Raw genomic sequence first — 26544 nt, forward strand, 5'->3', positions numbered from 1 at the left:
CCTGACACTTAAGTCTATACTCGATGTTAACAAATTTCTCTTCTTCAGAAACGCTTTCCTTGCCATTGCCAGTCTACATTTTATATCCTCTCTACTTCGACCATCATCAGTTATTTTACTCCCTAAATAGCAAAACTCCTTTACTACTTTAAGTGTCTCATTTCCTAATCTAATTCCCTCAGCATCACCTGACTTAATTTGACAACATTCCATTATCCTCGTTTTACTTTTGTTGATGTTCATCTTATATCCTACTTTCAAGACACTGTCCATTCCGTTCAACTGCTCTTCCAATTCCTTTGCTGTCTCTGACAGAATTACAATGTCATCGGCGAACCTCAAAGTTTTTACTTCTTCTCCATGAATTTTAATACCTACTCCGAATTTTTCTTTTGTTTCCTTTACTGCTTGCTCAATATACAGATTGAATAACATGTCTTACTCCTTTCCCAACCACTGCTTCCCTTTCATGCCCCTCGACTCTTATAACTGCCATCTGGTTTCTGTACAAATTGTAAATAGCCTTTCGCTCCCTGTATTTTACCCCTGCCACCTTCAGAATTTGAAAGAGAGTATTCCAGTTAACATTGTCAAAAGCTTTCTCTAAGTCTACAAATGCTAGAAACGTAGGTTTGCCTTTTCTTAATCTTTCTTCTAAGATAAGTCGTAAGGTCAGTATTGCCTCACGTGTTCCAACATTTCTACGGAATCCAAACTGATCTTCCCCGAGGTCGGCTTCTACCAGTTTTTCCATTCGTCTGTAAAGAATTCGCGTTAGTATTTTGCAGCTGTGACTTATTAAACTGATACTTTAACGTACACGGTTACAAAATGCACAGTCCCTCAGGAAGTGGCAGACAGTTAAAACTTGGGCGCAATGTGTAGAAAGTGGTGGGGTAGCGCCACTTATCAAATGACGATGGTTTAAAAGACAGAGCCCAATACGCAGCATAGTTAAAACGACCTCCTCCCGGTGGAGGGCCAAGAGGAGGTCGTTGAAGCCACTGGAAGAGGCTTAATAAGCCGGAGTTTATTCCCATGAAGCGAGGACCATTGGCGATGCCAAAGAGACGTCACCTACCGACAGAGGACAACACAGAGATCAGTGGAGGGAATGTACACTCCTGGAAATGGAAAAAAGAACACATTGACACCGGTGTGTCAGACCCACCATACTTGCTCCGGACACTGCGAGAGGGCTGTACAAGCAATGATCACACGCACGGCACAGCGGACACACCAGGAACCGCGGTGTTGGCCGTCGAATGGCGCTAGCTGCGCAGCATTTGTGCACCGCCGCCGTCAGTGTCAGCCAGTTTGCCGTGGCATACGGAGCTCCATCGCAGTCTTTAACACTGGTAGCATGCCGCAACAGCGTGGACGTGAACCGTATGTGCAGTTGACGGACTTTGAGCGAGGGCGTATAGTGGGCATGCGGGAGGCTGGGTGGACGTACCGCCGAATTGCTCAACACGTGGGGCGTGAGGTCTCCACAGTACATCGATATTGTCGCCAGTGGTCGGCGGAAGGTGCACGTGCCCGTCGACCTGGGACCGGACCGCAGCGACGCACGGATGCACGCCAAGACCGTAGGATCCCACGCAGTGCCGTAGGGGACCGCACCGCCACTTCCCCGCAAATTAGGGACACTGTTGCTCCTGGGGTATCGGCGAGGACCATTCGCAACCGTCTCCATGAAGCTGGGCTACGGTCCCGCACACCGTTAGGCCGTCTTCCGCTCACGCCCCAACATCGTGCAGCCCGTGGTGTCGCGACAGGCGTGAATGGAGGGACGAATGGAGACGTGTCGTCTTCAGCGATGAGAGTCGCTTCTGCCTTGGTGCCAATGATGGTCGTATGCGTGTTTGGCGCCGTGCAGGTGAGCGTCACAATCAGGACTGCATACGACCGAGGCACACAGGGCCAACACCCGGCATCATGGTGTGGGGAGCGATCTCTTACACTGGCCGTACACCACTGGTGATCGTCGAGGGGACACTGAATAGTGCACGGTACATCCAAACCGTCATCGAACCCATCGTTCTACCATTCCTAGACCGGCAAGGGAACTTGCTGTTCCAACAGGACAATGCACGTCCGCATGTATCCCGTGCCACCCAACGTGCTCTAGAAGGTGTAAGTCAACTACCCTGGCCAGCAAGATCTCCGGATCTGTCCCCCATTGAGCATGTTTGGGACTGGATGAAGCGTCGTCTCACGCGGTCTGCACGTCCAGCACGAACGCTGGTCCAACTGAGGCGCCAGGTGGAAATGGCATGGCAAGCCGTTCCACAGGACTACATCCAGCATCTCTACGATCGTCTCCATGGGAGAATAGCAGCCTGCATTGCTGCGAAAGGTGGATATACACTGTACTAGTGCCGACATTGTGCATGCTCTGTTGCCTGTGTCTATGTGCCTGTGGTTCTGTCAGTGTGATCATGTGATGTATCTGACCCCAGGAATGTGTCAATAAAGTTTCCCCTTCCTGGGACAATGAATTCACGGTGTTCTTATTTCAATTTCCAGGAGTGTAGAAACACCCGGGCTGAGGTATGAGGACTACAGCCTTGGCAGCAGCGTCAGCAGCCTCGTTTCCCGGCAGACCGACATGACCAGGAACAGACAGAAACATCACACTGGCTCCACCAAGAGTTTTCCTGGATCCTTTGCACTAAGGGATGGGCGTTGAACAGCGCGCATATACTTTGAAGGTCGCTGAGTGAGTCTGAGCAGAGGACACAATCGAAAAGTCTGTGTAGCTGGATGTACTCCATGTCCTGACACAGAGCGAAGAGCTCGGCTGTAGATACTGAGCAGTGTGTCAGAAGCTGATATCGAAAGACGCGGGAACCAATGGCGAAGTCACACCCGACTCCACAGTCTGTCCGAGATCCATCAGTGTATGCAAAGGTACTGTCGCGAAGTTCCATGCGAATGTTGTGAAACTGAAGCGATGGACTGAGCCTGGAGAAATGTCCTTAGGAAGCGAATGAAGGCCAAGGTTAACACAGGCAGCTTCACGAAGCCAAGGTGGTGAAGGGTTCATACCCACTGGGAAAGGTGCAGGTAGTGTGAAGTTAAGCCGCCACAGCAAGTGTCGAAAGTGGACTCCAGGATGTAACAGAGAAGAGGGCGATCAAAGGGATCATCAGAGAAGGAGGCATACGATGGGTGGCCACGCATGGCAGACAAACGGCATGCATTACTACTGAGAAGAAAATCACGGGAGTAGGGCAGTGGTGGATCAGCAGCTTCAGCATACAGACTCTCAGCTGGGCTAGTGTAAAAGGCGCTAGTGGCCAAACGGATCCCACGATGGTGGATAGTGTTGAGACGGCGTAAGGTGGATGGAAGTGCAGACGCATAAACAAAGCACCCATAGTCGAGTTTCGAACGGACAAGGGACCGGTACAAACAGAGCAGGGTGTTTCGATCAGCACCCCAGGAAGTACGATTGAGGACACGTAGGACATTGAGGGACCACGTACAGTGGGCTGCTAGGTGGGACACATGGGAGGACCAAGAGAGTTTCCTATTGAGCATGAGTCCCAGGAATTTCGTAGTTTCAACGAACGGAAGGGCAACAGGCCCAAGAAGTAAAGATGGTGGGAGAAACCAATTGCGTCGCCAGAAATTCGTACAGACGATTTTGTTAGTGGTAAAACGAAAGCCATTGTCGATGCTCTAGGAGTAAAGACGACCAAGACATCGCTGAAGACGCCGCTCAATGAGACAGGTCTGTGGAGAACTGCAATAGATGGCAAAATTGTCGACAAAAATGGAGCCAGAGATGCCCGGCAGAAAACAGGCCATTATAGTATTAATGGCGACAGCAAAGAGGACGACACTCTGGACAGAACCCTGAGGCACACCGTTTTCCTGGATAAAGGTGTCCAACAAGGCAGAACACACACGCGCCTTGAAAACTCTGTCTTTTAAAAATGCCTGAAGGAAATAGGGCAGGTCGCCACGGAAGCCCCAGGTGTAAAGAGTACAGAGGATACCAGTTCCCCAGAAGGTAGGCCTCCTCAAAATCGAAAAACGTGGCTACAGTCTGGGATTTCCGCAGAAAACCATTCATGCCATGGGTGGACAAAGTAACTAGGTGCTCATCTGCAGAACGCCGCACTCGAAATCCACACTATGAATTCAACTCGAACCACCATACCAGCTGGGTGTGAATTGTACGTTTCATCACTTGTGGCGGTAGCTAGAAGGATGGTTTTTGTCCTTACCGGGCTCAGGTATTGGTATGATGGTGACTTCATGCCAGTGTCCGGAAAATGTGCCCTCTGAGCCATTTGTACCTGTCTTGTGTGTTCGACACCTGCCATCCCTTTTAAATGGAAAGTCATGAAAGATGCCTTTAAACATTCGACATCAAACGCTGTCAGATAAATTTTTCAGTCAAGGCATGGTCTTCATAGATAGCCCTGTCTGTAAAAGTAGAGACTGTATATACTAATTATGAACTGCCTTCAGCAGAAGGACTCAAATTCCAGCCATCTGCACCACCTTTGATGCTTGGTCTGTCACACACTATATGCAATGTTCTTGGCATTTTCCTTTATGTGAATATGATTTTGAGAAACTCAGCTGTCACACTCCAATCCATTATTATAATGTAGCAGCACCATCGTTTAGGATAGGGAAAGTTAGTTTTGTGTGATATTCGGAGTACGAGTTACAGCCAGGTGTGGGCCGGATTGCAGTAAGTTACACATACCAGCTGTTCCGAAGGCAAATAGAGGCCACACCGGCGTAGAACTGCCAGAGAGGGCGCACACAGCAGTTTCCATGGCGCAAGTCACAGGCAGAAGAGGGCCACTGCTCAACCTACTGTTATGCATACATGATGCGAAGCGGCGCACTTGGCAAAACAAACGCGCACGGTCGAGTATAAATAGGTGCCGTTTTCTAACAAATGTGGCAGCTCTCCTGGACAGCGGGGCGTGTCACACCGCCGGGCTACACACAGCAGCAGATGGGGCGCCAGCGTCCCAGTCCATGGTGGACTGTTGGTTCGACCCTCTGAGGCTGATGCGGGGTCCGCAGCCAGCCAGTGGTGGGCCACTCTTTGGCTCGCTACTGCGGACAGTCGTCTCGGCTCCCGACACATGCTGGAGACTTCCTGAGGTGAGGGCTACAGATTTGGACGCCGGATCGCGGACGGTCGTTGCCGCTGCATTATCAGCTACGCCAGTGAGGAAGAAGCAGCAGCAGGGCTGGCCTATGGCTCCCAGCAGAGCAGCGCTGAGTCAACGGCGAAGAAGACTGCTGAGCCTGCTGCAGACGCAGCCCTGGCACCGCGGTTCTACAAGGCCAACACACAGCAGAGCGTTGCACTGGGTCACTGGGGCGGTGGTCTCAGCATTGCAGGACCCTATGATGCAGACCGAGGTGAATGGGGTGCCGAAGTGGAAACAAATAAATCACTTGGAAAGTTCTCGCCAAGTTTTAATACGGCACCTGCTGGCACCCATCCACTACATTTGGTGTCTTCCCGCTACATTTGGTCATCCTGATACATTCAGTGGCAGAAGACACTGTTAAGATGGCTTCCAAAAATAGTATATTGCTGCGTTCAACAATGCAAAACCACTGCAGGGGGCGAGGCGATAACACTGGCAAGAGACTCAGCCACTCCTAAGTGTGTGTTGCAGTTCAGCCGTGCTGCGGCTCGCTTTGGTGTTGTTTGTAGGTTTCCGCCCTCTCATGGAGGTCAGACCGTATCGTTCAGTTGGCATGGTTGCAGTTGTTTGTCTTCTTCTCTTGTCGACTGGCGCCACTCGGTTTCGCAAGCGTTGACTGTCCGCTAGTGACAGCAGCGGCGGTTATCGATTTGCAGTAATTGTTGCCTTATCTTTGGGGCGACGTCGTTGTTTTTCCGGGTCGAGTGAGTGGGCCAGTTCGGTTGTGGACTGAGGAGAAGACAGGTACAGGCAGTGCGAGAACACGCCGGGACCACTGGCGGCACGCGTGATCTGCCAGATGGAAGGGCTGTGGTCACGAGGGTGCACGACTTCGGTTTACAATCTGTACAGCGGACTAAAATTCTTCAAAATATGATCCTTCAGCTTCAACACAGCGCTGCCAGCGCGTCTTCCACTGTTCGTATCCCTTCTGGAAGGCCTCGGGCGTCATGCTGTGAAGGGCCATTAAGCTTCAGCGAGACGATTAAATATACGATTTACACCAACACTCAATTCAGTTCTCATATTATTGTTGTGGTGTCTTCTGCGTAATTGAGAGAATTACGTGTGAATGCGGAAGAGTTTTGCACGGTTATCGCCACTTAAAATGTTAGGGATCGTTAACGGCTAATTATCATGGTATACGGCATTAAGCTTCTGGTACGTGTTCTGTGTTTTTCTTGCATTTCCCAGAACCCTAGTTTTCATCTTTAAATACTTGTCTATGCACGTTGTGGGGATGTGTGAAGGACGACGATTTACAATTGAATAGGATCTGGCTATGCATGTGGCGGATTGAGAGCAGGAAGAGAGGGATGCTGAGACTTGGACCAGACAAGGATATCTAGAAGAGAGAAAATGAACTGGAAGTGATTTTGGGCGTGTGTGGCTGTCATGGTAAGGTGAAACACAGAAAGGGCAGCTAGTGTAATGTGATGGAGGATGCTGAGTTGCTCAAATGTACTTAATCCAACGTCAACATATAATGATGAATATCTCTAACAAGCAAAAATTTTTTGAGTAAAAGCATGCCGTAAAGAAGTCGAGGCGCTAGAATGACATGCCAGGTGTCCCATCATAAAGTTTGTACAACGTTGAGTGTGCATGGCGCCAGCAAGACAGGTACATGTCACATCTTGCCACTTTGTGGTCTAAAGCCGTGTTGACTGCGACGGAGCAACTGACAACTGGATTTGGAGTATAATGGAAGCTATAGTGTAAGAAGGTCCCTGACAGCTCACAGCACTGTTGCCAGCTTTCAACTGCGAAGCGCTAACGGCTGCAGGCGAAAACAATAGCCGCCTACAGAGCTGTGACAACACTGAGGCGTTGCGATAGTGATGTTTACAAAATCGCGTTACGCTATTGGTTGAGGTCAGCCCGAGAGGCTGCCGCGCCCAGTCCACTGCAACTGTCAGGATTTGGTACTCAAAGGTACCACGAGATGGCTGTCTGCACTGCCTAACAATAGAGAGCCTGTATAGGGAGAGAGTGGCCAACCGGACGATGCGGCGGCCATTTTTCTGCCAAGACTTTTGAATGGCCACTAGTGGAGTAGTGGAGTACACACTCACCGAATCAAAAGCACAAGACAATATCGCGTAATCATTCGTTAAATGCCTTTCTTTACAGCTATAATATACTCGTAGTAGCCTACTACGTACAGCACAGGAAAATTTGATACAGTGGCTGTAAAAATTATTCGTTACTTGCATTTATTTCCTTTGAAGTTCGTTTACTTGACATATTGCAATGAAAGTAACGTAAATAAAAAAAGTATAGTGTATAGCATTTGTTTTGTATCGGAAGTGCATAACGCTAAAGATTTAACGTATCTGTATTAGGTCAGATGAATGAAAGTCGTAAGCAGTTGTTTACTTGTGACATGCAAAAAGTTTGAGGCGTATTGGTATTTCTTGTCACGTCTTCAAACTTTTTGCATGTCACAAATAAACAACTGGAATACCTCTCGTAGATAACAAGCGAAAAAGATTACAAAAATCAGGTAATGTTAAATGTAGGCTACTATAATATCGACCAAATATAACAAGGAAACTACCGTATCCCTTCTACCCCACAGTAAGTAGGCCTATTAAAAACTGTCTTCAAGAATACCTACAATTATCTACTACGAATAATGTTTCAGCAACCACAACTGCGGAAAACGTGCCTAGAACTTGGCTGCGTCAACAGTCAGGAAATAATACTGCCTAGTGTTCTGATTCGCAACGAAATACAGTTTGACGCTATAAAGTCGAATGAGCATGGCACAACAATTACAGGAACTTTCCGTTTCCAGCAAGGACTGTCAGATATTGGCTTCAGAAAAGCTTGTGATGTTACCACTATGCACGCAAAGCTAATTACGTACTAAAAACGATATACAACTAAATCGAACATGCATGCACAACGAATAACAAGTCTTTCAATAAATCAAATACTTCTTAATCGTTTCCAAAAGTCCTATGAACTTCAATTCAGCTCAATAGCATGGCGAACATAGGAAGCGCGAGAGACGTTTGGCAGAAAAATGTCGCCGAAGCTAATCAACCAATCACGGGCAACTTCACCAATGGCCACTCTCTCCCTATACAGGCTCTCTACCTAACATCAGTTACAGACAACTACTGCAAGAGCGTCACATTTCTGTTTAACATTGGAATTAATAGAAGAAATGTAACATGAAATAAGTATAGTGCATGCTGTAAACTACAACGTCGAAATATTTTCTTTTTTTATTTAACTGAGGAAGGCAACAGATATGGCGAAACTACTACTACAGTTAGTGTGTCAACATAGATATCTCGGCTACTAAATTGGTTTTTCAAAAGAAGACTACAATTTTTTTATTTTATTACTCGGGCCTACGTGAAATATACTATTTAATTTAATTTGTGTGGAACCAAGTGTTATTTACAGAAATACCGGAAACACAGAATGGCGTTAATAAGTGTCAAAAGCATCTCATTATCTACGTACCGAGGAACTCAAACAAAGGAACAGCGATAGAACGTTCATTTGAATTTGGGAGGCACACTCATTATGCACTTAATCGCGGCTATGGAAGCCCAGATAATTTGAAAGCAATGACATCGGGAGACGGTCAGGCGGTGAGTGGTCACGAGGATTAGCGTGAAGGCGCGCCTCCGGGCAGCAGTGGTGACCGCCGTGGAACGAGGTTCAGTCGGCGTTCGCAGCGGCGCCGCCCCTTCTCTGGCCAGCCCGCCTAGCGGCGCCGGTCCTGGAGAGCAGGCGCTGCTGGTAGCCGGCGCCCATGTGCTTCACGATCCAATTCTTGTAGTACGACACGTTGGTGTACACGCCGGGCATGTTGCGCTGCCCACAGCCGTAGCCGTACGACACTATGCCTGCAACAAGAGGAAATCTCGAGCAACTTCTGCTAGAGAATGTAGAGAAAAATGACGCCTGCATGCCAGCTGTGAGTCATGAAGCTCTCACACGTCGAAGAAATAAAATTATTTAATTAATATTTCTTTACTTGCAGTCACATGTCTGCGTCTCTGATACACTTTGAAATCCCAGCGCCATAGTATCGCACCACGTCGCTAGAGCAGACAAAACAAAATGGCAAAGCCCACTGATGAAGCGGAGTTAGAGGGGGAACAACACAGAAACATCCCATGTTGAGTTGGCAAAAGTGTAAAGCAACAGTGTACCATCATATGACACTGTGCTTATACGTGGCCGGCCGGAGTGGCCGAGTGGTTCTAGGTGCTACAGTCTGGAACTGCGCGACCGCTACGGTCGCTGGTTCGAATCTTGCCTCGGGCATGGATGTGTGTGATATCCTTAGGTTAGTTAGGTTTAAGTGGTTCTATGTTCTAGGGGACTGATGACCTCAAAAGTTAAGTCCCACAGTGTACAAAGCCATCTGAACCATTTGAAACTTAGTATCGATGTCTGTGATGGAGGAAGCAACTGATTTCACAAGTGTTCTTCCTCAGATAGTGAGAGGGGAAGTTCAGAAGGCACTTGGATTGCAGGGCGAGCAAAAAACCGAGACGCTTCAAGAGGTATTAAGGGAGGAAGTGGAACAGACATTGAACCCAATCTCTCGTCCTTCATTTCCATTTAAAACTGTAAAAAAGTCTTGACCCAGGCGAAGTTACGTTCCTACAATGCCGTATGAGGAACCTGTTTGGGCACCAAGGAAGATTGACGTCTGGAGGACCCACGATAACAAACCACTGCGAACGACCGGGACGTGTGGTGCGCTGTTGTCGAGAAAGGCGGCGGATATTTGATGACGCCCGCGCCAGAAGACAGCAGACCGATCTTAGCCGGCGCCAACTCGGGACGACGAAGATGAACAAGAAGATGTGGGTGCAGGACAGAAACATCCCATGTTGAGTTGGCAGAAGTGTAAAGCAACAGTGTACTATCATATGACACTGTGCTAATATGTGGCCGGCCGGAGTGGCCGAGCGGTTCTAGGTGCTACAGTCTGGAACTGCGCGACCGCTACGGTCGCAGGTTCGAATCCTGCCTCAGGCATGGATGCCTGTGATGTCCTTAGGTTAGTTAGGTTTAAGTAGTTCTAAGTTCTAGGGGACTGATGACCTCAGCAGTTAAGTCCCATAGTGCTCAGAGCCATTTGAACCATTTTTTGTGCTTATGTAGCACAAAGGCTGCGATTGTAACAAAACAAGTCCGAAGGACGAAGTGGCAGGCGTCGTCTCTCTAAAGAAAAGAGAAGCATGAGAAAACCGGAGGCCCCTTGCTCTATGAGCAGCGTATCGTCATCGAGGAGTTTGTGGAAAAAGTGAAAATAAGTCATGGATTAGCTTTCAACATCTTGAACGACATTGTGAAAATGGGAAGATCGCTAGAACAGTAAATGGAAATTCATTACTCGTTCCATAGGTCCATGCTCTATCATCAAAATTCAGGGACCGGTTAACTTGCTTGTCAGGCACCTGGCCACTGGTAAGGTCCTCAGGGTGCACGTTAATCATCTTAAGCCCATTAATGAACGTTCCCTTTCTTCTTCTGTAGGCCGGACCGGGATCCATTGGTTTAAGGAGGGGAAGTTGAGCAGTGACGGGGTTTATGGCGTTGCCTTTCGAATTACTGGCACCACTAGCTCGATCTGTCGTGTGATGTTCCTCTGCTTTGAGATCACTAAGATCTCTGCTCGAGCTTGTTAATGAGGGCGGGGCGTGTTGTGGCGTGGCGAGTTGGGCAGTGGTAACGGGAGGACGGTGTGAGAGGTCCACCCGGCGAGTAAGCGTCTTTAGCACTGAGTCCGGCGAGTGGTTGATGGGCATATTTATGGGCAAATTTGAATCCTTGGCTGACTTCGAGTGCCGTCTTCGTGCGTAGCGTGGCCAGCTAGCTTTGGGGCGTGCACACCCATTACAGAGTTGAAGCCAGTTCCGCTGTGCTGAATTCTAGGCTCGCTTTGGAACCGGCAAGCTTCAGCTTCGATTCGTAAACTTCAGGATATCTTAAACTGCGTGAGTCTATGGTGTTTCCTGAGCTGGAGCGATAACATGTTTCTTCTATGCTGTGGCCAGGTCCCCCCTCGTCACTCTACATCTACATCTACATTTATACTCCGCAAGCCAGCCAACGGTGTGTGGCGGAGGGCACTTTCCATGCCACTGTCATTACCTCCCTTTCCTGTTCCAGTCGCGTATGGTTCGCGGAAAGAACGACTGTCTGAAAGCCTCCGTGCGCGCTCTAATCTCTCTAATTTTACATTCGTGATCTCCTCGGGAGGTATAAGTAGGGGGAAGCAATATATTCGATACCTCATCCAGAAACGCACCCTCTCGAAACCTGGCGAGCAAGCTACACCGCGATGCAGAGCGCCTCTCTTGCAGAGTCTGCCACTTGAGTATGCTAAACATCTCCGTAACGCTATCACGGTTACCAAATAACCCTGTGACGAAACGCGCCGCTCTTCTTTGGATCTTCTCTATCTCCTTCGTCAACCCGATCTGGTACGGATCCCACACTGATGAGCAATACTCAAGTATAGGTCGAACGAGTGTTTTGTAAGCCACCTGCTTTGTTGATGGACTACATTTTCTAAGGACTCTCCCAATGAATCTCAATCTGGTACCCGCCTTACCAACAATTAATTTTATATGATCATTCCACTTCAAATCGTTCCGCACGCATACTCCCAGATATTTTACAGAAGTAACTGCTACCAGTGTTTGTTCTGCTATCATGATTATACAATAAAGGATCCTTCTTTCTATGTATTCGCAATACATTACGTTTGTCTATGTTGAGGGTCAGTTGCCACTGCCTGCACCAAGTGCCTATCCGCTGCAGATCTTCCTGCATTTCGCTACAATTTTCTAATGCTGCAACTTCTCTGTATATTACAGCATCATCCGCGAAAAGCCGCATGGAACTTCCGACACTATCTACTAGGTCATTTATATATATTGTGAAAAGAATGGTCCCATAACACTCCCCTGTGGCACGCCAGAGGTTACTTTAACGTCTGTAGACGTCTCTCCATTGATAACAACATGCTGTGTTCTGTTTGCTAAAAACTCTTCAATCCAGCCACACAGCTGGTCTGATATTCCGTAGGTTCTTACTTTGTTTATCAGGCGACAGTGCGGAACTGTATCGAACGCCTTCCGGAAGTCAAGGAAAATAGCATCTACCTGGGAACCTGTATCTAATATTTTCTGGGTCTCATGAACAAATAAAGCGAGTTGGGTCTCACACGATCGCTGTTTCCGGAATCCATGTTGATTCCTACAGAGTAGATTCTGGGTTTCCAAAAACGACATGATACTCGAGCAAAAAAACATGTTCTAAAATTCTACAACAGATCGACGTCAGAGATATAGGTCTATAGTTTTGCGCATCTGCTCGACGACCCTTCTTGAAGACTGGGACTACCTGTGCTCTTTTCCAATCTTTTGGAACCTTCCGTTCCTCTAGAGACTTGCGGTACACGGCTGTTAGAAGGGGGCAAGTTCTTTCGCGTACTCTGTGTAGAATCGAATTGGTATCCCGTCAGGTCCAGTGGACTTTCCTCTGTTGAGTGATTCCAGTTGCTTTTCTATTCCTTGGACACTTATTTCGATGTCAGCCATTTTTTTGTTTGTGTGAGGATTTAGAGAAGGAACTCATTACCCAGTTGGTTGCGTTTGAGCCGACCTCCCTGCCAAACGTCTTCGAACACCAGGTAAGTACCTTTCTCTCGTAAAACGGCCGGGTGCCGGTTTCGACATATCTTCTGGCATTGCAGATGTCATCACTCTGTGAATTATATTGGCTCAGGAGGTGCCTGAATCCCCAAATTTGTCATTTGCTGAGGCTGTGTAATTGGGTTTGGCAACCTAGCTTTCTTTCGGCTGTTTCGCCATCATTGTAGAGGCGGTATCTTGCAGTGATGCGGGTATACCGTTTGTTTAGTTATTGCTTTCATGTAATTAACCTTGCGGAAGCGCAGGATTAGCCGAGCGGTCTAAGGCGCTGCAGTCATGGGCTGTGCGGCTGGTCCCGGCGGAGGTTCGAGTCCTCCCTCGGACATGGGTGTGTGTCTTTGTGCTTAGGATAATTTAGGTTAAGTAGTGTGTAAGCTTAGGGACTGATCACCTTAGCAGTTAAGTCCCATAAGATTTCACACAAATTTGAACATTTTTTTAACCTTGCTATCTTAATGTTTCTTTTGCCAACGAAGGCCGGTCCTCTCGTTCTTTCCTTTCCTCTCTTTCTTGTACAGCCCTTGTGAGGAGGCAATTCAAACTCTTGGTTACTTAAATGAACCAGTTATTCACGAAGGCCAAACCTGCTTTCTATTTGGTAGTATTACTTAACTGAAGCTTTTACTAAAGAATTGATAATTTTACTTAACTAAGCGGTTATTAAAGAAGGACTGCCTGTTGGTATTTGGTAATTTTACTTAACCTAAGCTATTATTACTGAAGGGATGCCTGTGGGAATGATACTTAACTGAAGCTGTTATCATTGAAGGCCTCCCTGTTTTCTATTTGGTAATTTTACTTAACTGAAGGTGTTATCACTGAAGGCCCGCCACTTCTCTTTTAATTAAATTAACAGGATATGTTACTTGATTTGTGTTGTAATTAACTGAAATTGTGATTGCCAAAGCCTAACTGTTCCAGGGGTAGTAACAGGAAATGACACATAGTGGTACATGGGCCCTCCCTTTATCCATAATTGCAGGTTTAAACTGACGTGGAAGTGTGCTAGGCCCTTAAGCTAGAGGTCCGCGGATCATAACCACGCTCTGCTACCGGCACCCGGCCGTATTACAAGAGAAAGTTACTTATCTGGTGTTCGAAGACGTTTTGAACGGATGTCACCTAAAGCCCAAACATCTAGGTACTGCGTGACATGGAAGAAACACGTTATCGCTTAGGAAACACCATCGGCTAACAAAGTTTAAGATGTCCTGAAGTTCACGAATCGAAGCTGGAGCTTGCCGATTGCAAAGGGGAGAGGAATCCAGCACAGCGAAACTGGCATCAACACTGTCATCTGTGTGCCACGCCCCAGAGCAGGCTGGCCAGGCTACGCACGAAGACGACACTCGAACTCAGCCACGGATTCAAATCGGCCCACAAATATGCCCAGCAGCCACTCACTGGACTCGGTGGCCAAAACGCTTGCGCAAGTGCTCGTTTTAGTCGCCGGGCGGACCTCTCACGCCGTCCTCCTCGCTCCGTTACCACTCCCCAACTCGCCACGTCACAACACGCCCCGTCCCCCAACAACAACCTCGCGCAAAGAGCTTAGTCGCCTCAAACCAGAGGAACATCACACTACAGATCGAGTTAGTGGTGCGAGGAATTAGAAAGGCAACGCCATAAACCCCGCCACGGCTCAGATACATCTGTCTTGTCTTCTGACTGGTTTGATCTGATCCAGCATGAATTTCTCCACTGTGACAAGCTTTTCATCTCAGAGTTGCACTTGCAACGTAAGTCCTCAATTATTTGCTTGGAACATCCTAGTCTCTTTCTTTCTTCACAGTTTTTACACATTCCCTCTAGTACCAAAGAAGTTAAATGGTTCAAATGGCTCTGAGCACTATGGGACTTAACATCTGAGGTCATCAGTCCCCTAGAACTTAGAACTACTTAAACCTAACTAACCTAAGGACACCACACACATCCATGCCCGAGGCAGGATTCGAACCTGCGACCGTAGCGGTCGCGCGGTTCCAGACTGACGCGCCTAGAACCGCTCGGCCACGCTGGTCGGCACCAAGACAATTATTCTCTGATGTCTGAACACATGTCCTATCACGCTGTCGCTTCTTTTTTTCACTATTTTCCACACATTCCCTTCCTCCCAGATTCTGCGGAGAACATCCTCATTCCTTACCTTATCAGTTCGCGTAATTTTCGACATTTTTTGTAGCACAACATATCAAATGCTTCGATTCTCTTCTGTTCTTCCTGTTTTCCCACAATTCAAGTCTCACTGCTATACAGTGCTCTAAACATACTTTCACAGAAATTTCTTCTTCAAATTAAGACCCATTTGGACGCTGGTAGATTTCCCTTGTGAAGGAATGCCCTTTTGGCCAGTGTTAACCTGCTTTCCTCGTTCTCCTTGCTCCGACCGTCATGGGTTATTTTGCTGTATAGGTAGCACAAGTAGTACAAGTTTATATGCCAACTACCTCTGCAGATGATGAAGAAATTGATGAAATGTGTGATGAGATAAAAGAAATTATTCAGGTAGTGGAGGGAGACGAAAATTTAATAGTCATGGGTGACTGGAATTCGAGAGTAGGAAAAGGGAGAGAAGGAAACATAGTAGGTAAATATGGATTGGGGGTAAGAAATGAAAGAGGAAGCCGTCTGGTAGAGTTTTGCACAGAGCATAACTTAATCATAGATAACACTTGGTTCAAGAATCATGAAAGAAGGTTGTATACATGGAAGAACCCTGGATATACTAAAAGGTATCAGATAGATTATATAATGGTAAGACAGAGATTTAGGAACCAGGTTTTAAATTGTAAGACATTTCCAGGGGCAGATGTAGACTCTGACCACAATCTATTGGTAATGAACTGTAGATTAAAACTAAAGAACTGCAAAAAGGTGGCATTTTAAGGAGATGGTACCTGGATAAACTGACTAAACCAGAGATTTTACGGAGATTCAGGGAGAGCATACGGGAACAATTGAGTGGAGTGGGGGAAAGAAATACAGTAGAAGAAGAATGCGTAGCTTTGAGACATGAAATAGTGAAGGTAGCAGAGAATCAAGTAGGAAAAAGACGAGGGCTAGTAGAAATCCTTGGGTAACAGAACAAATGTTGAACTTAATTGCTGAAAGGAGAAAAATTAAAAATGCAGTAAATGAAGCAGGCAAAAAGAAATACAAACGTCTCAAAAATGAGATCGCCAGGAAGTGCAAAATGGCTAAGCAGGGATGGCTAAAGGACAAATGTAAGGATGTAGAGGCTTATCTCACTAGGGGCAATACAGATAATGCCTACAGGAAAATTAAAGAGACTTTTGGAGAAAAGAGAGACACTTCTATGAATATCAAGAGATCAGATGGAAACCCAGTTCTAAGCAAAGAAGGAAAAGCAGAAAGGTGGAAGGAGTATGTAGAGGGTCTATACAAGGGCGATGTACTTGAGGACAATATTATGGAAATTGTAGAGGATTTAGATGAAGATGAAATGGGAGATATGATATTGCGTGAAGAGTTTGACAACATTCCATTAGAACTACTGACGGCCTTGGGAGAGCCAGTCCTGACAAAACTCTACCATCTGGTGAGCAAGATGTATGAGACAGGTGAAATACCCTCAGACTTCAAGAAGAATATAATAATTCCAATCCCAAAGAAAGCAGGTGTTGACAGATGTGAAAATTAACGAACTATCAGTTTAATAAGTCACAGCTGCAAAATACTAACGCGAATCTTTAGAGGCGAATGGAAAAACTGGTAGAAGCCGACCTAGGGGAAGATCAGTTTGGATTCCGTAGAAATGTTGGAACACGTGAGGCAATACTGACCTTACGACTTATCTTAGAAGAAAGATTAAGGACAGGCAAACCTACGTTTCTAGCATTTGTACACTTAGAGAAATCTTTTGACAATGTTGACTGGAATACTCTCTTTCACATTCTGAAGGTGGCAGGGGTAAAATATAGGGAGCGAAAGGCTATTTACAATTTGTACAGAAACCAGATGGCAGTTATAAGAGTCGAGGGGCATGAAAGGGAAGCAGTGGTCGGGAAGGGAGTGAGACAGGGTTGTAGCCTCTCCCCAATGTTATTCAATCTTTATATTGAGCAAGCAGTGAAGGTAACAAACGAAAAATTCGGAGTAGGTATTAAAATCCATGGAGAAGAAATAAAAACTTTGAGGTTCGCCGATGACATTGTAATTCTGTCAGAGACAGCAAAGGACTTGGAAGAGCAGTTGAACGGAATGGATAGTGTCATCAAACGAGGATATAAGATGAACATCAACAAAAGCAAAACGAGGATAATGGAATGTAGTCGAATTAAGTCGGGTGATGCTGAGGGAATTAGATTAGAAAATGAGACACTTAAAGTAGTAAAGGAGATTTGCTATTTGAGGAGCAAAATAACTGATGATGTCGAAGTATAGAAGATATAAAATGTGGACTGACAATGGCAAGCCAAGCGTTTCTGAAGAAGAGAAATTTGTTAACATCGGGTATAGATTTAAGTGTCAGGAAGTCGTTTCTGAAAGTATTTGTATGGAGTGCAGACATGTATGGAAGTGAAACATGGACGATAAATAGTTTGGACAAGAAGAGAATAGAAGCTTTCGAAACGTGGTGCTACAGAAGAATGCTGAAGATTAGATGGGTAGATCACATAACTACTGAGGAAGTATTGAATATAATTGGGGAGAAGAGGAATTTGTGGCACAACTTGACAAAAAGAAGGGACCGATTGGTAGGACATGTTCTGAGGCATCAGGGGATCACAAATTTAGCATTGGAGGGCAGCGTGGAGCGTAAAAATGGTAGAGGGAGACCAAGAGATAAATACACTAAGCAGATTCAGAAGGAAGTAGGTTGCAGTAAGTACTGGGAGATGAAGAAGCTTGCACAGGATAGAGTAGCACGGAGAGCTCCATTAAACCAGTCTCAGGACTGAAGACCACAACAACAACAACAGGTAGCACAATTTCTTAACTTCGTCTACTTCGTAATCATCAATTCTATTGTTTAGTTTCTTGCTGTTCTCGTATCTGCTACCTCTCATTACTTTCGTCTTTATTCGATTTACTCTCAATCCATACTCTGTATTTAGTAGAGTGGTCATTCCATTCAACAGATCCTGTGATCCATCTTCACTCTCACCGAAATTAGCACTGTCATCAGCGAATCTTAACATTGATATGCTTTCACTTTCAATTTTAATCCCAGTCTTGAATCTTCATTTTATTTTCGTCATTGCTTCTTCGATGTATAGATTCAACAGTAGGGAAAAAAGACTACATCCCTGTCTTTCACTCTTTTTAATCCCAGCTCTTTGTTCTTGGTCCGGCTGGTCCCGGCGGAGGTTCGAGTCCTCCCTCGGGCATGGGTGTGTGTGTTTGTGTTTAGGATGATTTAGGTTAAGTAGTGTGTAAGCTTAGGGACTGATGACCTTAGCGGTTAAGTCGCATAAGATTTCACACACATTTGAACATTTTTTTTGTTCTTGGTCTTCCAGTATTATTGTCTCTTAGGGGAGACACTATATACACTACTGGCCATTAAAATTGCTACACCAAGAAGAAATGCAGATGATAAACGGGTATTCATTGACAAATGTATTATACTAGAACTGACATGTGATTACATTTTCACGCAATTTGGGTGCATAGATCCTGAGATCACGTTTAGGTTTAGATACTTTTTGAATAGTATACATTTTCTGTAAACGTGCTGTGAATTTAAAAGTGATTGTATGCAAGATAATCTCTTTAGATATGCTGTACCTAAAAAGTATGTAACCACTGCTGGAAACAGTAGGAAATTTCCTTTCCTTTCTTAGTTCTGTAAAGTGTGTAGTTGCATTACAGCACATTATATTACCTTGTAGTATAAATTTGTACGTTTAACAGGACCAGTGGTGATCTGTTTTCAAAAATGGTGTAACTAGAGCCTAAGTATCTGAAGGTGAGACCCCATGACTCGTGATACATAGTTACTGGAATGAAGACCACGACTTGTGATCGAAGTCGGTTTACCTGGAAAAGTGAACAAGAGCACTGTATTTGTACTTCTGTAATAAGAACAGCAGTGCAAAGATCTGTGTAGACTTGGAGTGGGGATAGTGGTCCCTAACCGCCGCTGAACTATTTTTAATTGGAGATGAGAATTTAAATCTCTCTGCATAACTTATCGACATTTGTTGGTGCCAGCAGCGGTATCCAGTCGACGAAACAAGTGGAACATTTCACTTAAGTCAGAAGCTGGCGACAGGAATAGTTAAGGAAAGCTGGTGTCTTTATAACGAAATGAAGCCGACTGTTCACTAACTAGAAAGATTTTGTTGGGTAAGATAAGTTAAGGAGAACAGGACTCATGACAGTATTGGTGGCTTGTATATTAGTTGTCCTTAATATTGTTTACTGCGAATGTTAAAATGAAAAATGATTCCAACTGGGGAACTACGCCATGCAGACAGCGGAGCTACCATGAACTAAATTGCTTACCTGTGGCGACGTACTGGCGGCCAGACTTGGTCATCATTGCACCACCACTGTCTCCCTAAAAATTAAGAGAAAGAACCATCGGTAAACGCACATTTAGAATTTTTTTACCTGGTAGACGAATATTTAACGTGAATGTCCAATACTAACTGATATCGCTATGAGAAAAAAAAATAACAAAAAACAGTCCGAGGCGCCTTCTATGTACACCGGTCTCTTGATTAGTCGGGGTGTAGGCCAAAGAAAACAGCTCACAACACGTGAAAGGTAGAGCCTCTCCAGATTAACATCCAGAAAATGATAAAGGTTACTATAAATATAAAGGTGTTTGACTGAACCATATACTGCATTAAACTAATAATATTCAAATTATTAATAAGACCTGAAACAACTATAAAGTTTATTTTTGAATACATTATGGGAAAGGCAGTGATCAATGTCTTACAAATATTTACTATTAAAAAAAGTCTTGATCACGATTTATTTATCAAGGTGACAGGTTTCGACCACTACTGTGGTCATCTTCAGACCTACAAGTTGTATACAAAGCTTTAATTAGAGGGCTACATACATTAAAGAAAATACATAAAGTTCTAAAGCTATAAAACGATGAATTACCATTGAGTAGGAACCTCTTTCTGTTGGAGAATCACTACTGGAGAAAGCAGTGCACGTCTTACTATATATAATGGAGGCTCCACCCATTTCTGACTGCATGATGTCATTACTAACCAATGAGTTATAAGTCGAATTACAATTTAAAACTTCTTAGTTAAAAGAACATTGTCAAGAATTAAAAAGAAATACACACTACACTTAGCTTACTAAACAGCTATTGTCAATTAAGAAGCGTTACAAATATTTAAATATGTAGGAAAAGTGAACTTCGGCCTGGCAGTACATGGGTTGCCCTCTCAAGGCCTGTTAGTGAACCATTTGGAACCACTGGTTGCCATGGCAAAGTTGGACGCCGTTGCAAAGATGAGGCAGCAGCCTTCTTTCCACTGAAGTTGTTGTAAAGTCCATAGTCGAACTAGTGGTTGCCATGGTGAGGACAAACGCCAGTGCAAAGATGTGGCAGCAGGCTTCTTTCCAACGAAGTTGTTGCGAAAGTGGAATGGCGAAGACTGTCACGTCAGACGATGTATTACTGAGGAGCAACATGTCTTTATTGAAACGATTTTCAATGGGTAAGCTGCAATAATCTATAGCTGACATGTATACTACATGCTGCACAAATACGATACGAAGTAGTTGTACGTATATATGAAACATTGTCTATGAAGTTGGTATGTAAATTACATGTGACAATTTTTAAAAGGCATTGCTATTACTTAAGTTATATGCCACTCTTATAAGCAAATACAAATAATGAAAATGGAAGGTATTTAAAATTATAATTTTATGAGCCATAGTGTCAAAAATAAAAGGATGTGAATTAGCAACATGCAGTCTAAAAGCATATTAGCAAAAATTCTAAAACAGATAGTCAGTCATAAAATAATGTTTGGTGAAGTAAAATTACAATGTAAAGATAAAATATTTGCTAAAAGTCTTAATAATTTTAAAAAATTAAAAAAAAACAAAGGACAGAAGAGTAACATTCTGAAGCAGATCATCGAAAAGCTCAAAGAAATGTTTGTCTTTGAACTGAAGTTGTTCGTTTAAAACAGATAATGGATTACTTTTGTGAAGTGAAAAGATTTCAGTTTCTTCTAATGGTTCACTAACAGACCCATGTACAGCCAAACCGAAGTTTATTTTTCCTGCATATTTAAATATTTATAACGCTTCTTATTTGACAATAGCAGTTTAATAAGCTAAGTGTAGTGTGTATTTATCTTTAATTCTTGACAATGTTCTTTTAACTAAGAAATTTTAAATTGTGATTCGACTTATAACTCATTGGTTAGTATTGACATCATGCAGTCAGAAGTGGGTGAAGCCTCCATTATATATAGTAAGACGTGCAACGGTTTCTCCAGTAGTGATTCTCCAACAGAAAGAGGTTCCTACTCAATGGTAATTCATCGTTTTATAGCTTTAGAACTTTATGTATTTTCTTTAATGTAAGTAGCCCTCTAATTAAAGCTTTGTATACAACTTGTAGGTCTGAAGACGACCACAGTAGTGGTCGAAACCGGTCACCTTGATAAATAAATCGTGATCAAGACTGTTTTTAATAGTAAATAACTATAAAGTTATTAATGTGCTCAACAGGGCTCTGAAAGTTTCAAACTAGATGTGGGTCTGTCTCTAACTTCGAACAGCAGTTGGTTGCGTTTGGTGACTGTACATAACGGAAACACAGTTACAGTGACAACAACAACTTAAGTATTTAACAGCTTATATTGGTTATTTGTGGATCTCCTAAACATGGAAAGTTGTAGGATAATTGAAGGATCTTCAAATCTAAGTCACGTCTGAGTAGAGCAGATTTTTATTTGCTCTCAATAATACCCACGAAACACGTAAAATTTATGGAGAGCGAAGTTCTCTCAAATCTCAGTAGAAATTACTGTAAATGATGCTTACACTACTGGGTGGTGGGAGAGGAGTATCAGTGTATATACGAGGTGCATTCAAGTTCTAAAGCTTCCGATTTTTTTTCTAATTAACTACTCACCCGAAATCGATGAAACTGGCATTACTTCTCGACGTAATCGCCCTGTAGACGTACACATTTTTCACAACGCTGACACCATGATTCCATGGCAGCGGCGAAGGCTTCTTTAGGAGTCTGTTTTGACCACTGGAAAATCGCTGAGGGAATAGCAGCACGGCTGGTGAATGTGCGGCCACGGAGAGTGTCTTTCATTGTTGGAAAAAGCCAAAAGTCACTAGGAGCCACGTCAGGTGAGTAGGGAGCATGAGGAATCACTTCAAAGTTGTTATCACGAAGAAACTGTTGCGTAACATCAGCTCGATGTGCGGGTGCAACAGCACACACGCAGCCCTTCCCGGACGTTTTTGTTGCAGTGCAGGAAGGAATTTGTTCTTCAAAACATTTTCGTAGGATGCACCTGTTACCATAGCGCCCTTTGGAACGCAATGGGTAAGGATTACGCCCTCGCTGTCCCAGAACATGGACACCATCATTTTTTCAGCACTGGCAGTTACCCGAAATTTTTTTGGTGGCGGTGAATCTGTGTGCTTCCATTGAGCAGACTGGCGCTTTGTTTCTGGATTGAAAAATGGCATCCACGTCTCATCCATTGTCACAACCGACGAAAAGAAAGTCCCATTCATGCTGTCATTGCGCGTCAACATTGCTTGGCAACATGCCACACGGGCAGCCATATGGTCGTTCGTCAGCATTCATGGCACCCACCTGGATGACACTTTTCGCATTTTCAGGTCGTAATGCAGGATTGTGTGCACAGAACCCATAGAAATGCCAACTCTGGAGGCGATCTGTTCAACAGTCATTCGGCAGTCCCCCAAAACAATTCTCTCCACTTTCTCGATCATGTCGTCAGACCGGCTTGTGCGAGCCCGAGGTTGTTTCGGTTTGTTGTCACACGATGTTCTGCCTTCATTAAACTGTCGCACCCATGAACGCACTTTCGACACATCCATAACTCCATCACCACATGTCTCCTTTCAATTGGTTTCACACCACGCAAATTCAGAAAACGAATGATTGCACGCTGTTCAAGTAAAGAAAACGTCGCCATTTTAAGTATTTAAAACAGTTCTCATTCTCGACGCTGGCGGTAAAATTCCATCTGCCGTACGGTGCTGCCATCTCTGGGACGTATTGACAATGAATGCGGCCTCATTTTAAAACAATGCGCATGTTTCTATCTCTTTCCAGTCCGGAGAAAAAAAATCGGAGGCCTTAGAACTTGAATGCACTTCGTATATGGAAGTCTGTGAGTAGAAAACGCAGAAAGATTTCCTAATCTGGACAGATCGCTCAGAATATGGACCACACCACCAAGACTGCGACACGTACAGTTCCCCAAAAAGTAGCTAAGGTGCGCCAATCAGCACCGGACAGCGCTTGGGAGCGGAGTAGCCCAGAAACACTTCGCCGGCTGGAGTGGCCGTGCGGTTCTAGGCGCTTCAGTCTGGAACCGCGCGACCGCTACGGTCGCAGGTTCGAATCCTGCCTCGGGCATGGATGTGTGTGATGTCCTTAGGTTAGTTAGGTTTAAGTAGTTCTAAGTTCTAGGGGACTGATGACCTCAGAAGTTAAGTCCCATAGTGCTCAGAGCCATTTGAACCATTTGAAGATACACTTCCTTCCCCGCCCTCAACTCCCAACTTCGATAAAAAGGAAATCCACTTAGAGCGGGAAACCCAGTGCTACTGCTAATGTGACGAACCAGAATATCGCTTCTTCCACTCTTTATGCACAAAACACACGTTAACAAATAAGAAATTGGTTTTGGTCTGGAGCAGTGGTACACTGGCCAACCTCTTTGTGCCAAGCGAGGTGGCGGGGTCACTCTTTCGATTGGATGCATCAAAAATTTTGAGAGCAAGCACCCGCATCTCTCCCACCGATCCGGCAGTGCCACGGCGTCCCGTCCTTTGATGTCCGTACAATAAGGCATAAACATGTGCTCAACTTCTCTCTGGGGACGGCAATGGCCTCATGGCAGTCTCTGCCCTCAGCCAGGGCAGGTGCCGGCTCTAGCCAACGAAAGCAGGGAGCGGTCCATGGCCCCACTTCAACAAAATTGCTCAACAACCCAGGCATGACAAACAGAACTACAGAATTTGGACAAAACCGTGGGAACACCGCGAGAAGTATATGCTTGATCACAAATGCAGACGCTAGGCAAACCTGCAGTTCGCGCTGTTGCATTTGATTTCAAACGGCACCTGTGCAATGTCCTCCATATGTTGTAAGCATCAGTCGTCGTCTGAAGAGTGTTCTCTGTAGTTATGAGTGTATTATGTTGGAGCTAAGTGAATTCGAACGTGGGTATATTGTTGATGTTCGTATGGTGAGTGCTTCCATAACCAGGGCACTCGAAGTGTTTGGTGCTTCAAGAGGCACCGTATCGAATATTTATACTACGTGCAGGGAAAGAGGAAAAACATTATCTGTAATTCACAACGCGGACGAAAGTGACCGTAAGAGATGGTCATTAAGAGGATAGTTAACAAAACTGACACCGTTTCCAACTTGTGTCGGATCTAAACCCATGGTCACTGACAAGGAGTGACACTTGTGCCTGGTCTCTGTCGGTTATATCTCGAATGAAGTAAGTTTGTGATTTACAGCTTGCATTGGCGGGAGACAGCGTTGCCGGTAAGGAGAAATCAATGCACGTAACTGCAAGAAGGCAAAAAGTGAGAGTGTGGCTTGAGAAAGAACTGAGATTGGCTGGCTTCTGGCCTCTGTCACGTGAATCGCTGAAACGAGAATCACAATATTATTTTAATTGAAATATGAGACCTTTCATGACCTTTGTTATGTGGCTCCGAGTGATACACCGTTCCTTACACACACGTTGGAGAGACCGCACTAAAACGCCAACAAAACGAGAAATTTCATTCGTAGCATGGTCAAGGGAACGTCCAAACACGGCAGCCCCTATCTGTCTTTCTGTAGAAGAAAAAGAAATGGCTCCGAGCACTATGGGACTTAACATCTGCGGTCATAAGTCTCCTAGAACTTAGGACTACTTAAACCTAACTAACCTAAGGAGGCAGGATTCTAACCTGCGACCGTAGCAGTCGCGCGGTTCCGGACTGAGCGCCTAGAAACGCTCGGCCACTCCGGCCGGCTGTCTTTCTGTCACGTCCCCATGTCGATCGCTCATATTGCTCTGAATCCATTGACATACACAGTACTTCACTATCACGAACCAATCAGCGAAGACGGGTCGCATTATTTACATAACTTTAACAGCAAGATTTCCTATGTGTATTGTTCTTTTTGTATAAAATTTAATACCTTTTGTGGTCAGACGTAAAATTGTAAATGAAGACCGACAGAAAACAAACTCTTCGTGTTACTGAGGACTTGTTTGTCATGGGTCATTAGTGTGCGATTGTTTGTCTAGTATACACTAGCTCCTGCGATTGTGTCAAGTTTCATTAAATTCCGTATCTGACTACCTTCTGCGATCGTGCACCTCATTACGTTTCCTTTTCTACACATCAAACATCTGGGGCACCTTCACCTCTCCTACACGTCCTTCAAACAATCTCTCATTTCTCCCATTCGTGGTCACACAGTCCTACTGCCGCGCCTTTATCAAAGAGGAGGAGGAGATTAGTGTTTAGCGTCCCGTCGACAACGAGGTCTTTAGAGACGGAGCACAAGCTCGGATTGGGGAAGGACTGGGAAGGAAATCGGCCGTGCCCCTTCAAAGGAACCATTGCGGCATTAGCCTGAAGTGATTTAGGGAAATTACGGAAAACCTAAATCAAGACGGCCGGAGACGGTTTTGAACCGTCGTCCTCCGGAATGCGCTTTATCAAAGAGTTAGACCTTCCCCCATCTGCAAACATACCATGTTGTTTGACAGCGTAACTCGCACACTGTCAATTAATCCATGAAATAAGTCCTGCCCAAATGGTTCCAAATGAAGGCTCCAGTCCATACTGTCCTTTCCAGCTAGCATCTCATTTATCTAAAATCTACACCCAACCTATCATTTCCTTCCTAAAGAGAATCTCAATTTCTTTGTCACATACATAGGACTTCAAAAAGTGAGGCAGACATATCGTTCCATGCTAAGGTCATTACGCGACTAGAGTGGAGCGCAGTGGGAAGAGAGAACGCGTTCCTCGTCTCCTGCAGACAGAGAGTGCCGTGGCATGGCTAACAGGTGCCTCGCAGTGCGTCCTGCAGCTCTGTCTGTGCAAGCACCAGAGGAATCTGCCCATCTGTGCCAAAACATTTAAGCTCGTTAGTTCTCATCCTAGAGACGCCGTTCGTATTAAACCGTTAGGGAGTAAATTAATAACCCGCCATTTGAAAGGCAATGAATAGAAAGTTAGCACAAATCATTTATTTTGTGTCCTGTCTTAAGCATACTGCCAGTTACAAATCTCTTCAACATAGCCACTTCGCACTTTTCTTGACAAATCGACAGAAGCGATCATATTGCAGTCATTACAAGTTAATGATACTTGTCGTTCTTTCATTATTTATAGGCTGAATAACAGGTTTTCTAGACATTACGGTCAGCCTTTTGTGTTACTTGTTCCAC

At 45.0% G+C, this 26544-nt stretch overlaps 1 protein-coding gene across 1 annotated transcript in view; it reads right to left on the reverse strand.

The window, feature by feature from the left end:
- Positions 1 to 6914: 6914 nt before the first annotated feature.
- LOC126187695 (coagulation factor XI-like) overlaps positions 6915 to 26544 on the reverse strand; it is a 162082-nt gene continuing 142452 nt past the window's right edge. The window contains exons 5-6 of the mRNA XM_049928937.1: positions 19370 to 19424; positions 6915 to 9064 (exon numbers count right to left, since the gene is read on the reverse strand). Coding sequence (XP_049784894.1) covers positions 8877 to 9064; positions 19370 to 19424 — 243 coding nt within the window. The 3' untranslated portion in view covers positions 6915 to 8876. The remainder of the gene's footprint in view (positions 9065 to 19369; positions 19425 to 26544) is intronic.

This window comes from Schistocerca cancellata, chromosome 5 (genome assembly GCF_023864275.1).
Source record: "Schistocerca cancellata isolate TAMUIC-IGC-003103 chromosome 5, iqSchCanc2.1, whole genome shotgun sequence".
Lineage (NCBI taxonomy): Eukaryota > Metazoa > Arthropoda > Insecta > Orthoptera > Acrididae > Schistocerca > Schistocerca cancellata.